This window comes from Manis javanica, chromosome 12 (genome assembly GCF_040802235.1).
Source record: "Manis javanica isolate MJ-LG chromosome 12, MJ_LKY, whole genome shotgun sequence".
Lineage (NCBI taxonomy): Eukaryota > Metazoa > Chordata > Mammalia > Pholidota > Manidae > Manis > Manis javanica.
The window spans coordinates 26,378,832-26,392,420 of NC_133167.1; the positions used below are offsets into that span (position 1 = coordinate 26,378,832).

At 42.6% G+C, this 13,589-nt stretch overlaps 1 protein-coding gene across 3 annotated transcripts in view; it reads left to right on the forward strand.

The window, feature by feature from the left end:
• METTL21A (methyltransferase 21A, HSPA lysine) overlaps positions 1-13,589 on the forward strand; it is a 263,654-nt gene that overhangs the window by 197,305 nt on the left and 52,760 nt on the right. The window contains exon 5 of one of the 3 annotated variants that reach the window (XM_073218224.1): positions 1,813-2,184. The exons of the other annotated variants lie outside the window; for them this stretch is intronic. Within the exon in view, the coding sequence (XP_073074325.1) occupies positions 1,813-2,035 (223 nt within the window). The 3' untranslated portion in view covers positions 2,036-2,184. Of the gene's footprint in view, positions 1-1,812; positions 2,185-13,589 lie in introns of those variants that run through there. 3 annotated transcript variants of the gene reach the window in all.

The window sequence follows — 13,589 nt, forward strand, 5'->3', positions numbered from 1 at the left end:
TCTCCTAAGATATGTTTTCAGGCTATGACTGCACCTGGAGTTAGTTATAATTGCATGGCAAATAAGGAAATGAACGATTACATCGATCTGTAGGGTGTTATAGGGAAAGCCTTGACTATCTATGAGGCTGTGATCAACAGGACTTCCAAGGGGTGACTGGGTCATTATTCCCATGGGGCTTAGTCAAAGGCCTTGAGCAGAAAGACAGCACTTTGAGAGAAGGAAGCTGTGTGCCAGAGGGTGGTTGCTGATTCAAATTCATGTGTGTTGAGTCCCAGCTGGGGCCTTGACATTGATCTTCTGTACTCCTGGATCTGAAATAAATTCAGAAATACAGTCCTTTGGAATGAAAGAAAAAATAAGGGTGAGAAATAAGGGGGGAATATAGAAAAGAATTAGCTTTACTTGAGTGAGAAATTCCCAGCAGGTTATTCTTTTAAGTAGCATGTATTCTGTTCTATTCCATTAATTTTAAAAGGAGGACCACTAGAAATGAGTTATCTGAGTAACCCAAAAGATTCAGATCAGCTAGTCAACTAATGGGACCCAGGTCACCTTTTACATGAATGATGCATGATTAGGTGATAGATACAAAGAGCTTTGCTAAGTCTGGTGATGTTTAGTGTCTAAGAAATTGAGGGGTTTCAGTCAAGTGAATAAAGATCCTTCCAGTATAGTGATTTCCTGTGTTTTGGAAGATTAATAAGTATATGCTTTTGCTAGCAGTTTATTTTTCTGGTTCGACAAAGAGGAAAACTAAAGACAAAGAAAGGTTGGTGTATGCACATATTAGAAAGATGGGGGATTTATAGAACTGCATTATTTCACTGTTTTGAATGACCCTTTTTTAATGGAAAAGAGACCTGTGACCTTATTTGCATTTCAAATATTCCTGGAGTGGTTTAGTGAAGATCAATGAATTGATTGTCAGAGAAACAGCATGAGTGACAACTTTCTTAGTAAAGAAAAAAGGAATACAAAGACAGAGGATAGTAAGCTCTTCCTAATTCAGAAATAATGGAATAAAAAAGGTTCAGTTCTATTCTTGGTCTCACTTTTCTCAAATTTATATAATCTGTGAGGATAAGAAGAAAAATACTAACCTGAAAAGTGTGGTTAAATATTTTCTCCATGCATAATTATGTGACACTTGAATATGGCCCAACATGTATTTTGGGGGTGGGCTACATTTCTCCTTGTATAGAGCAATGCAGTGTAATAGAAAATGGGTTGTATTTGGAAATTGAAATCCACCCTTCAACCATTCAAGGCCAGAGGATGGGCTTCTTTTCAGAATGGTTAATAGCAGAAGCATTTGTTATATTAAAAAAAAGTCAGATTCCATAGAGACGGATATATGCTAGTTTTATGTCTCAAACCAAATACCCACTTCAGCATGTAATTGTCCCAAAGCTGAACAGCTTATAGATATTAATGTGCTACAATCACTGACTGGGTTAGGGCATCCCGAATGACATCATGTATGGGATATCAGTAGTTTCACCTATTTTGAGCTACAGCAAGGTTAGAGCAGCTCCTTTTCATGGCCCCACTCCTTCTGGAGGCAAAGATCCGATATGTATACCTCAACTTCTGCTCATTACATCTCACTGCCTAGTTTGTCCCAGTGAAAAAGCCTGAGATCAGGATCTACCCTAATTGTGGGTAGGTCTGATGGTTTGTAGGTTGGGTGGGAACATGGAAGGAGAATGGAAGATAGTTGGCCTGGAAATCTCAGAATGAGCCCAGAGTTAGAGAATTAGTGTGTCCTATGTGGATGCTCATTGGATTTTGAATTGTGTCCCTCAAAAGACAGGTCCGAGTCCTAACTCTGAGTGGCTGTGACTATGACCTTATGTGGAAAAAGGGTCTTCACGAGTGCAAGTTAAAGATCTCAAGAAAAGGTCATCCTGGACTTGAGTGGGCCCTAAAGCCAATGACTGATGTCCTTTTAAGAGAAATAAGAAGAGTCAAGATCTGGAGACATGCAGGGCCGTGTGAAGACAGAGGCAGAGATGGTGTTATGCTGCCATAAACCCAGCAACACCTGGAACCCGCAGAAGCTGGAAGAGTCAAGGAAGCTTTGGAAAGAGCACAGCCCTGCGCACAGTGCTGCCAATCTTGTGATTTCCGACACCTCCAGAAAAGGCCTGCACAATCTCTGGAACTGCGAGGGACTAAATTTCTGTTGTTTTAAGCCACCAAATTTATGGTAATTTGTTACAGCAGAGCCCTAGAAACCTAATATGCTCATGACAGTACGCCCACCCTGGAGACTCCAATTAAGAACTCTTGCCACTGTAAGCCGTGCTGTCTATGTTCAGCGGGGCTCTCCCAGGGCTCTGCTGCCTGAGCTCAAGGCTGACTCCCCCACCTGGTTGTCTCATCCTGGTTACTCTGTGAGCCACCTAGTATCTTACTAATAATTTCATTTTCTCTTTAAATAAGCCAGAGCTGGTTTCCCTGCCTGCAAGAATCTGACTGATGCAGTACTCTAATTAGGATTCTTATTATCTTTTAACAATACCTATTTTCATTTGCTACATACCAAAGAATGTGTAATGTATATATATAAGTTATAAAATTGTCGTCTAAAGTAAGACCTAGTGATGCCGGGGTTCTTCTTATTCACAGAGTCGAAGAACGAACTTCACAAACACTCAAGGTAAGAGAGCAAGGCAGAGGCTTTTTTAGAGACAAAACAAAAGGACAGAGCTCCTGGCTCAGGGCAGGAGGGGACAAGAAAATCCTGGGGTGGTGCATTGTCTAGGGGTTTTCTAGGTGGTTGAGAGACAAAAGGGGGCTGTCGGGATCATGCCTCTCTTAGGTTGTCCGGAGTCTGCGGCATTCTTACCCGTCCTCAGGCAACAGACAGCTTAGGTCTGCGCCCTGTCTTAGGTTGATATGTGCAGCTCCCGATCTTACCCGTCCTTGACTACTGATCCAGCATATTAAGCCATACTCTAGGGGAGATGCCTTCCTCTAGCACTGCCATGGCCTGCAACAGGACCTTCCGTTCTCCCCATTGCTGTTTTTGTATGGAACAGACTTTCCTCCCAAGCATGAGGAGGCCCACAATTAGCAATATTCCTATGACACCTACACCTGACCAGGCTTTGGTGGCGTTTAACATCTTGCCTAACTGTCTAGACAAGTTGGCAGCTTTAGAATAATTATGAAAAGGAATACCAGTAATACACCCCCGTATAAGAATGGACGCAGCCTACAGACAAAACCTCCCCCAAGAGTTCCAATTGTTCTTGAAGAAGGTTCATGCGCTGGTTGCGTTCTGCGTTGTCATTGCCGAGGCAGTGGCCTGGGACAGACCATTCAGCGTCTCTGCCGTAGGAATGGTGATAGGATCCACGGCAGGAGCAGAAGCAGTGCGATCATCTTGTACCTCTGCTCCGGGGTTTTCCACTCTGCGTATCAGACGTTCAGGCACCCAAACGGGGTTCTGCTGGTCCTGTGGAAAAATACAAACCTAGCCTCGGGTCCAGATTATCACTGGGTCTGGGCCTTTCCATGTTCCTTCCAACATATCCTTCCACAAAACTTTAGGCATGTGTTTTGGATTGGATTGTTGGCCGTGCCACTCTGCTGCACTGCGGCCATTTTTGTCCAGTGTTCTAAAGTCTTCTCCTATTCCCCCTTTTTGTTTATATAAGGCATTCTTGAGGGTGAGGTGGGTGCGTTCCACCATACCCTGACCCTGAGGGTTGTCTCTAGCTCCCTGCTGCTCTCATGACACAAAAGGATGTCATCCATATAATGATAGATGATTATCAGGGGAAACTGTTTCCTGACAGTTTGTAAGGCCTTCTTTACATACACATGGTGGGGCTATTAGCCATGCCCTGTGGCAATAAACCTTTGACAGTCTCTGGGGTGAAGCGGGATGGAGAAGAAACAGTCTTTGATAATCTCCACTTGCCAGACTTTTTCCTAATTACAAAAATAGGTGTGTTCTATGGCGAGGTAGAGGGCTGGAGGTGACCAGCTGCTATCTGTTCTTGTACTAAAGTGTGGGCTGCTTCCTTCTTTACTTTGGTGAGGGGCCACTGAGGTACCCACACAGGCCTTTTTAGGCTGTTTTCCCTCAGTGGCCCCGAAGAAAAACCCAATCCTGGTCCTCCGTCCCCATCCTCTCTCTAAAGGGGGAAGTATCCTAGTTATGATTTAGATGGACTACGTCGCTAATTCCGCGAACCTTTTGATTTCGTCGCCGCTCTGCGAACCTTCACTGGCGCCTCCTCATTCCATATATTATAATAAACAATGTCACAAACACTAACAGGACACACACACTACACATAAACACCCACCGCAACTGCCTGCCGTCTGCCCTGCCACGTATACTTTCAGTTTACTCGCCGATCCACTCACCCTCCTCGGTTCCCTCTCCCGGTCTGGCCAGCCGACCGAACGGTGTCCAGCGACGTTCATCGGCAGGCACCAGGGTCAGCGGCTCAGGTCGCGACGAGGTTTAGCGATTCCCGGGGTTCAGCACCACTTGTCGTGACCCTTCAGGGACCGAAGCAACACGCCCAAGGTCTTGATTCTTCTCTAGGCTTTATTGTCTAATCTCTCACGGTGGTTACAGCAGTTGTCGGGAAGCTCTTTTTCCCTCCCGGTGGGCTCCCTTATATTCAGTCACCCAACCAATCCGGGACAGTATCATGCGTGACCTTTAAGCGGATAGGTGTCACGCGCCACTCCGGGCAGCACGAGCTGTGCACGGGTACGGAAGTCTGCTGGGCCAATCCCCAACAGGGAAGCAGGCGCCATCTTTAGGGCATTGTCCAGCTGGAGTGGGGCTCAGCCTCGGCCGTAGGCCGGGCCCCCACAATTGTGTTTTAAGATGCAATCTTATTTTCAAGATGAAATCCTCCCTGTTTTTACTACATTGTTTTGGGCTTGCTTGCTACATTGCCCAGGTTGCAAATAACTTGTTTAGGGCTGGAGGAAGAAAAGCAGCACCTGGGTAAAGTCAAAAAAACAAGCTGGACCCCCAGCAGGTGAAAGCAAATTCTACAATGAATTATCTTGCTTTGTTTTTTTCCGGAGGCCCTCACCCTACTCTGTCTAAGCCCATGGCCCCTGTCTCACTAGGACATACCCCATTCCCCAGGAGATAACCACTATCCTGGATTTTGTCTTTATTACTGCTTTGCTTCTTAAAAAAAATAGTTTTGTTCCATGTCCAGGTATGTCTGTACAATGCAATCCTCAGTTTTGCTTATTTTTAAGTTTTATCAAAATAGTACCAGTTTTGTATACAGTCTTTTGAGACTTGCTATTTGTTTTTTGAAGTCAACACTTTCATACATCTAAGGTAGTAAGAGAATGAAATTACTGATATATCTGCTTTCTGACTTCTGAAGTATTTATCATATATTGTGGTAGAGAATTTTACTTACTAAAAATTCTCTGTGAGAATGGCTTGTATGGAAATCTGAAGGACCTGGAGAACAAGTACACATTCCAGGGAATGCCTCATGCTTTTTTTCCAGGAGCAGCAGGGGAAGACAGACACAGGAAACTACTGGGTCATCTGGGCTTTAGAGGGGCGTGGCTGGCTGGCTGGAGTGGAAGTCTTGCTGGTGACATTTGGGCAGGGCTTGCAGGTGGGAATGGTGGCAGTGGAGATAGGCTTGTGTCAGCACAGGAGGACAAGAGACAAAAGCCATGCTTCCTGGGTATGAGGCAGCTTGTGTGTGTGTGTGTGTGTGTGTGTATGTGTGTGTGTGTATGCACATGTGCACATGCATATATGTGTGTGGAGATTTGAGAGAGCAAGAGGCTCTGGAGAAAGTTTTAGGTTGGAGAGAAGGGGAAAGGGGATTTTAAAGAAGTGTTTTTGTGAGTGATAAATTTGATGTCCTCTAATATTCTTCAAAAAAGAAAAGCAAAATTTGGATTGCCTATTTATTTTTTTAACAAACTTCATTTTTAAAAAAGTTTTAGATTTATAAAAAAACCCAGACAATGGCACAGAAAGTTCCCATATTCCTTACTCAGTTTTCCTAGGCCTTCCATTAGAGTGGTACATTTGTTACAATTAATGAACCAGTGTCAATAGATTGTTATTAATTAAAATCCATATTTAGATTTCCTTAGTTTTCACCAAATGTCCTTTCGCTGTCCCAGGATCCCACCTGGGATGCCACACGACATTTAGTTGTCATAGATATAGACAACTTCAGATGCCTTTCGGCTGTGACAGTTCCTCAGGCTTTCCTTATTTTTGGTGACCTTGCCAGTTCTGAGGAGTCCTGGGCAGGTACTGTGAAGAATGTCCCTCTATTGGAATTTGTCTGATGTTTTTCTTAGGATTAGATCAGGAGTATAGGTTTTTGGGTGGAAGACCACAGAAGTTAAGTGCCATTTTCACTGTATCATATCGAGGGTACATATTATCAATGATTCGCTTTTTATTTTGTTTCTTGGACTTTTTTTCTTTTTTTATTTCAGATGCAGCTCCATGTAATAGCTTGACCTATGGGACCAGAGAGTCTATTCTGGTTGCAAGTGAGCATAGTAGAAACACACACTTATTAAAAAAATAAAACAAGCATTATGGGAATTAATATTATATATGGCTTCTAATGAAGACTGTCACAGGACAGAAGCTGCCACGGAGCGTTTACCCTACATGGCCGAGCTTCAGCTCTCTCCGTCTCTGGGCCCCTGAACCTCTGTGGGAAGGACTTTGGGTACCAGGCCTTGGTTGGAGCCTACGTAGTATGTTACATCCCTTGTTTTGCCGTAGTGTTCATCTGTGCTGTAATATTAGGAAGAGGAAACCTTAGATATAGCCTCAAAAGGCCCCCCATTCCATACTCAAATCTATCTTGCCTGCCCAGAAGGCTGGGAAGAGGAAATTTTATGTCAGTTAGTTTGTTTATTTTCTGAACACCTTTTGAGCTCTCTATGGGGTGCTGAAGACCCTAATTTGTACATAACTTAGGGGCAGAAGGTGACTATCATACAGAAGGCTGTATTGGGCACATTAATAGCTTATGTAATGTGCATAATGCTCTGTGAGAGTTTGGAAGGTGCTTTAGCATATGTAAAGTTCTGACTCCATGATATATTTGTTAGGTAGGTAAACCATGTATTATTCTCTGGTTTTATAGGAAATAGCAAGGAGTTTTAAGTAGTTTGCTCAAGAAGACACAAGTGGATGATGAGGCCAGACTCCTTGTGAGGGCTCCTGGTTGCAGTTGTCACCCCAGTGTATTAGTTTGTTAGAGCAGCTGCCATAAAGCACCACAAACCGAGTGGCTTAAATAACAGAAATGTACTGTCTCACAGACATGGAGGCTACCCGTCCAAGATCAGTTGTCCACAGGGCAGTGCTCTGTCTGAAGGTGCCGAGGAAGGATCTGTTGCAGGCCTTTCTCCTCACTTCTCGTAGTGCTTCGGCTGCGGCAGCGTAACTCCCCACATCCCGTGGCATCCTGTCCTCTCTGTGTGCATGTGTCTCTTGCATTCCTGACTTTCACTGTTAGGGCACACTGCCTCTCACCGTCCCTCTTTCCTTTTATCCGCACCTTGCCGTTTGGTTTCTGCCAGAGGTTTAGCGTAGAGTTTGGAGGATTCTCTCATTTCAGAATTTCAGGATTGTCTCTCTGCGGAGTGGGGAGAGGTCCTTCTCTGCATCCAGTGTCCTGCAAAAGATGCAGGTGCTCTGAACAGCCATACCGACTGACTTCCTCTCAAAATGCCAGAACCATTAAGTACAGTAAATTTGTTCTACTAGAGAAGGGTGGGCTGCAGTCAGCAGGAGTAAAAGCCATGCCACTTATTGGTCTAAAAAGGTGTTTAGCAGCTACAAATAACCCCCTGGATAAATGGAATCAACAGTCTTTAGGTCTCCAGATGCAAAGGGGCCATTTATTCGACAGCCATTCATTTATTCAACACGCAGTGGTGCCGGTTTGGGTGGAGCTAATTCTGAATCGAGGCTGCCGTCTTCCTCTTCAGGCTTTCTTCAATAATTATTCTGTTATTGACACATCACTGACCCAGGCATGACTAATGGTTTAGTATTTCTGAGAGATGCAGCTAAAGGTCACCTCGGGGTGGGGGCGCGGGGGAAGTCAAGCTGACATTTCCATGGTACAGTCGTGGAGCAAATGGAGATTTTAAGGGGGCAGACCCCACTCAGTCTTTACAGGAGACTTGAGTGCCATTATGGTGCTGCATAATCAAATTTTTCCCTTTTCTGAAATCTTTGTTCTGCTTATTAATTAAGTAAATTGACACAAGAGGGTGAGCACTGGCGGTCTGTGGCCCATTTAGGTGTACTGTTAGGACAGCAGTATAAGCTTGATTACAGTCAGTGGGAACAGTAGCTGGTTACTTATTGGGTAATAAGACAGACCCAGGAGTGTCTTTGCAAGAGTTGAAAGAGGAATTTTCAGATAAAGGAGAAAAAAAAATGTTTTTAATGAAATTTAGAAAATGGGGTCAGAGTATAATTTATGGACTAAGTCTTGCCCTCTGGCATCCACTAAGATAGAAAGAAGACAGAGAGGGGGAGAAAATCCAAAGCTCCAGGAAATTTCTCATTAGCTACATCTCTCCTTTTTCTGTCCATCTGTAACTCTGTGTCCACAAATTACCTACATTTCTAGGCAAGGTTTGCTATCAACTCCCCAAGGTGACTTTTTTCTTTTAAATACTGGAGGACTGGCCTGTAAAAGACGTTGGCTGATGGCTCCTGCCATTGTCAGTTTTCCTCTGTGTAATATGGGCAGATGAGTCCTTGGTATAGTACTGGTTCACAGAAAATTTGGGAGAAGCAATGACTGTAAAACTCCTAGCGTTTTGTGTCTGAAGACAGGCTGGAAATATCAATAGAACCCAGTCATCAGAGATCAGGGCCATGCCCATTAAAATTATGCAACAAATATTTCCCAAATGAATAGATGAACCCCAAAAAACTTATTCTGTTTGCTCAACTGCGATGGACCCAGAGAACCTCGTTGGGGACAGACGGTCTGACACCCCTGGGCTGCCCGCCCATAGGTTGGCTCAGCTGAGCAGAGTAGCCGCACCAAGGTTACACCCTCCTCCCGGGGCAGCTGCGTCCAGTGAGCGACTGAAGAAGAGAAGTGAGACCCAGCCCTGTCACCTAACTGGGATAGTGTTTGGGACAGTCCATCTTCAAAACTCCCCAGAGGGTTGGCTGAGATGTCCATTGAGACTGCATTGCACCCCAACTTCTCCCTGGCCAAATTTCGCTTCCTTCCCTCCCGCAGGTGCTGGATCCCAGAGCGCTCCCTAAAAATGTGCTGCATGCTAATCTCTGTTTCAGCGTTGGTCCTGGGGCACCTGTGCTGCAACCTTGATGACATTATGTAGGTGTCATGTGTTGTGCCCCCAAAGTGGAAGAGATTGGGGGCCAAGTGGGTAGGGTGAAGAAACCATGTTCTACTCATTGATTGATGAGAGGGAACTCCTGTTTGTGCTCAAACTTTTATGTGGAATTTGCAGGCTGGAACACAGCAGTCTCTGTCAGTAGCCACACCCTACCCCCGGTCCCCTGCTTTAGTCTGGTATCGATACCCGTTCCCTGGGAGCCAGACTCTTTTGATTCTCTCCCCTTTAAGGCTGGAACCTTAAAGGTTGGGCCTGTTCTGGAAACATAACAGTGTTATACAGAGGATGTTAATGAAGAATGGGCACAGGAGTTTTAGAGCACTTTTTGATTGGCTTACGGCCTTCCACAGAGAACACTGGAGCTATTAAAATGTGCAATTGGGAAAAAGAGACTATGATGCCATCTATATATTTTTGTGAGCCTTGTTTAAAGGGTTTCACTCAGTTCTCTAATAAGTGAAGGAACCGTTCTGACAATTCCTTCTATTTATTCTCTTCCCCTTTTTCTTTTTCTCCAGGGCAAATGACTTAATGCAGACCTTCTGGGCACTCTGGAGCTGTTTATTTGCTCCTGCCATTTGCTTGGCTCTATTGTTTAAAGAAGTGAATATGAGAGAAGAAAAGTTATGCTCCTTGGAGGCTTTTCTAATTAACTGTTGGAAGAGACTTAAAAAATTCCTAAGTGTGAGGTTATTTGTATGCCTAATTTCGTTTTTATGTTACACTTACGTTTAAGTGTAATTTACCAAGGCTTAACACTTGTATTCTTTTAGGGGCATTCCGAAGAGCATTGCACATTTATTGCAGCCCTTTAAATGACTGTGCTTTATTTCCATATTCTTTTAAATGGTTATTGAGTGGATTTGGTGCTCTTCCTGTAGTTAAAGTGCATTTTTTTTATTGTTCATAAATGGTAAATAATTGATACCTGCCATATGCTTCTCTCTCCCTTTCTGAGCACCCGTTTTCCTTCCCCTCTTCATTTTCTTCTGTTCTCTTTTCCTATTGGTTTTCTGCCCTTATCTTGCTCTCTATCCTTTCCTCTCCTCTCTCAGCAGGTGCTTTCAACACCATTTCATTGATTCTCAATGAGCTCGTTTTATGCGAATTCTTGAGACGGTTGCATCACACAATAGGGTGAAGAGGGTGGGTAAGGGCACACAGCTTCTTGTTAGGTCATGCTTGGATCAAGAATTTAAATAAGAGAGTGGTTTCAGAGAACGTTTCTTGAAAGGTTTTTTTCTTCAGATCACTGACTTGATACGGGGCTAATTCTTGTTCATTGCCTCTGCTTTCTGACTAACCAGTGACAACCTCCAGAGCTTGGAATTAAGCAATATGCGGCTCTGTGTCTGAGACCATCCTTAGCAGGCAAAGCTTCTCAAGCTGCACAGTTTTAAAGGATCTCTCATTAGGGAAAGGGGAGGACAGAGCAAGAGCAAATTTAAAGTATGTTCAGTTGGATTAACTTGTTCTGGGGAAATTCCTTCTATATGGAAGCCACAGAACCATAGAAATTTCAGATTTCTTTGCTTTTAAATCCTGGGGGGCAAAAAACAAAACCCATTTGTAGATGTTACAGCCCACAAACACTGGAAGAGCTTTCCTTTCTGAAATTTTAAAAAGGAGTTGAAAGTTCATAGGGAAATGCAAAGGACCCGGAATAATCAAAACAATCTTAACAAAGAGGAACAAAGTTGGAAGACTCATACTTCTCAATTTCAACAAAGCAGCAGTAAGCAAGACAGTGGACTACTGGGATAAAGGTACATATATTGATCAATAAAATAGAAATGAGAGTCCTGAAGAAAACCTACACATCTGTGTGGTAAACTGATTTTTGATAAAAGTGCCAAGATCATTCAATGGAGAAAGAATAGACTTTTCAGCAAATGGTGCTGGTACAACTGGATAGCTCCACGCAAAAGAATGAAGGTGCCGCTTTACCTTACACCACATATAAAAATTAGCTCAAAATGCATCAGAGGCCTAAGTGTAAAAGCTGCAACCAAGAGACTCTTAGAAGAAACAATAGGATTAAATCTTGGGTTTGGCAATTAATTCTTAGACATGACATCAAAAGCACAAGCAACAAAAGGAAAAAAATAGATAAATTGGATTTCTCTTACAATAAACTTTTATTCTTCAAAGTACACTGTCAAGAAAGTAAAAAGACAACTCTCAGAATGGAGAAAATATTTCCAAATCATATATCTGATATGGGACTTGTACTTAGACTACATAAATAATTCTTATGGCTCAATAATAGACAACCAGATTTAAGAGTAGGTAAATGTCCTTTGCAAAGAAAAACATCTTTCCAAAGAAGAGAACCAAAAGACCAAAAGCCAAGAAAAGATGCTAAACATCCTTAGCTCTTGGGGAAATACATATCAAAACCACAATGAGATACTACCTCATTCCCACTAAAATAAAAGACAGATGATAAAAAATATTGTCAGGATATGGAGAAATTGGAATCCTCATGCATTGCTGGTGAGAATGTAAAATGTTGCAGTCATTTTGGAAGACACTCTAGTCATTCCTCAAAAGAATAAACATAGGAATACTCCAGGGAGTAGAACCCTGCCAATCTACTCTTAGGTATATACTCAAGATAAATGAAAGTATATGTCCACACAAAAACTTGTACATGAAATGTTCACAGCTATGTTACCTATAATAACTGAAAGGTAGAAATAGACCAAATGTTCATCAACTGATGTATGAATGACTAAAATGTTTTATATCCACACAATGGAATATTATTTGGCCATAAAAAGGATTGAAGTACTGAGACATACTACAGCATGGGTAAACTTTGGAAACATTGTACAAGGTGGAAGAAGGAGATCACAGAGGTCCACATATTGTGTGGTGTCATTTATATGAAATATGCAGGATAGGCATTGAGACATAAAGTAGATTAGCAGTTGCCAGGTGGTGGGGGAATGTGGGTGGGGAGATTAGAGAGTGATAGCTAAATAATATGGGGTTTCTTTTTGGGGTGATAAAGTGTTCTAAAATTAAATGTGGTAGTGATTGTATAATTCTATGAATATACTAAAACCCATTGAATTGTATACTAAATGTTTGAATTATGTGGCATGTGAATTATATCTTAATAAAGCTATAACCTATGAAAAGTGTAATCTCCAATAATTAAAAGAAAGAAGGTAGAGCATTTTAAAGTTGTGAGGTAACCCAAAAGCAAAGCAGCAACTTCTCGGAGTAATAACTTCTGAAACTCAGGAGGCGCTTGTAAGGAAGTAATTATTCTGTTTACAGACGCAAAAATTGAGACCCAGCAGACTAAATGACTTGCCCAAAGTCCTACAAGTAATTGGTGGTAGCAATGGGGAGCTTAGAGCCCCATCACAGCCGATTAGTGCAGGGTTCTGTCACTGTACCAGCTCTGCTCAGGTTCCTTCTCAGAATCCTTTGAAGGTAGCAGGACTATGAAACAAAGCAGATCTCAAGAAAAATTATGCCTCACATGTTAACATTAAAGATTTATATAAGCAGGGAAGGTGGTCAAAATGTACAAACTTCCAGTTATCAGATAAATAAATTCTGGGGATATGATGAATAGCATTGTAATTAAGAGTTACCGACACTGTATCATATATCTGTAAGTTGCAAAGAGAGTATCTTAAAAGTTCTAGAAAGAAAAGAAATTGTAATTATGTATGGTGATGGATGTTCACTAAAATTATTTTGATAACCATTTTGCAATATATTCATGTATCAAATCATCCTGTTGTACACCTAACACTAGTAAAATGTTATATGTCAATCGTATCCGAATAAAACTGGGGGGAAAAAAAAGAAGAGAAATGTCTCTTGAAGGAATAAACCTAAGCTCACTCTCCTTTTCTGACTCTGGCAGGGCACTGTTGTGCTGTTAGGGACATGGAAAGTATCCTTCCTAGAGCAGCTGGCAGTGCTGTAGATACACACCAGAGCAGGGAAACCCAGAGGGCTAGGGCCCTTTCACATGGTGGAGTGGAGAGTTGACTGTGGGCAAAGACATGGGCTTTGGGCGAGGCTCTCCTTGCTCAAGTATTTCTACTCTTTGCCTGCCTTGGCTTTGCCACTTCAGAGTTACGTGATGTTGGGCAAATTACTCAACCTTTCTGGACCTCAGATTCCACCTTCATAAAATGGGGTGTACTGAGGGCTAATGTCATAAGATTCTT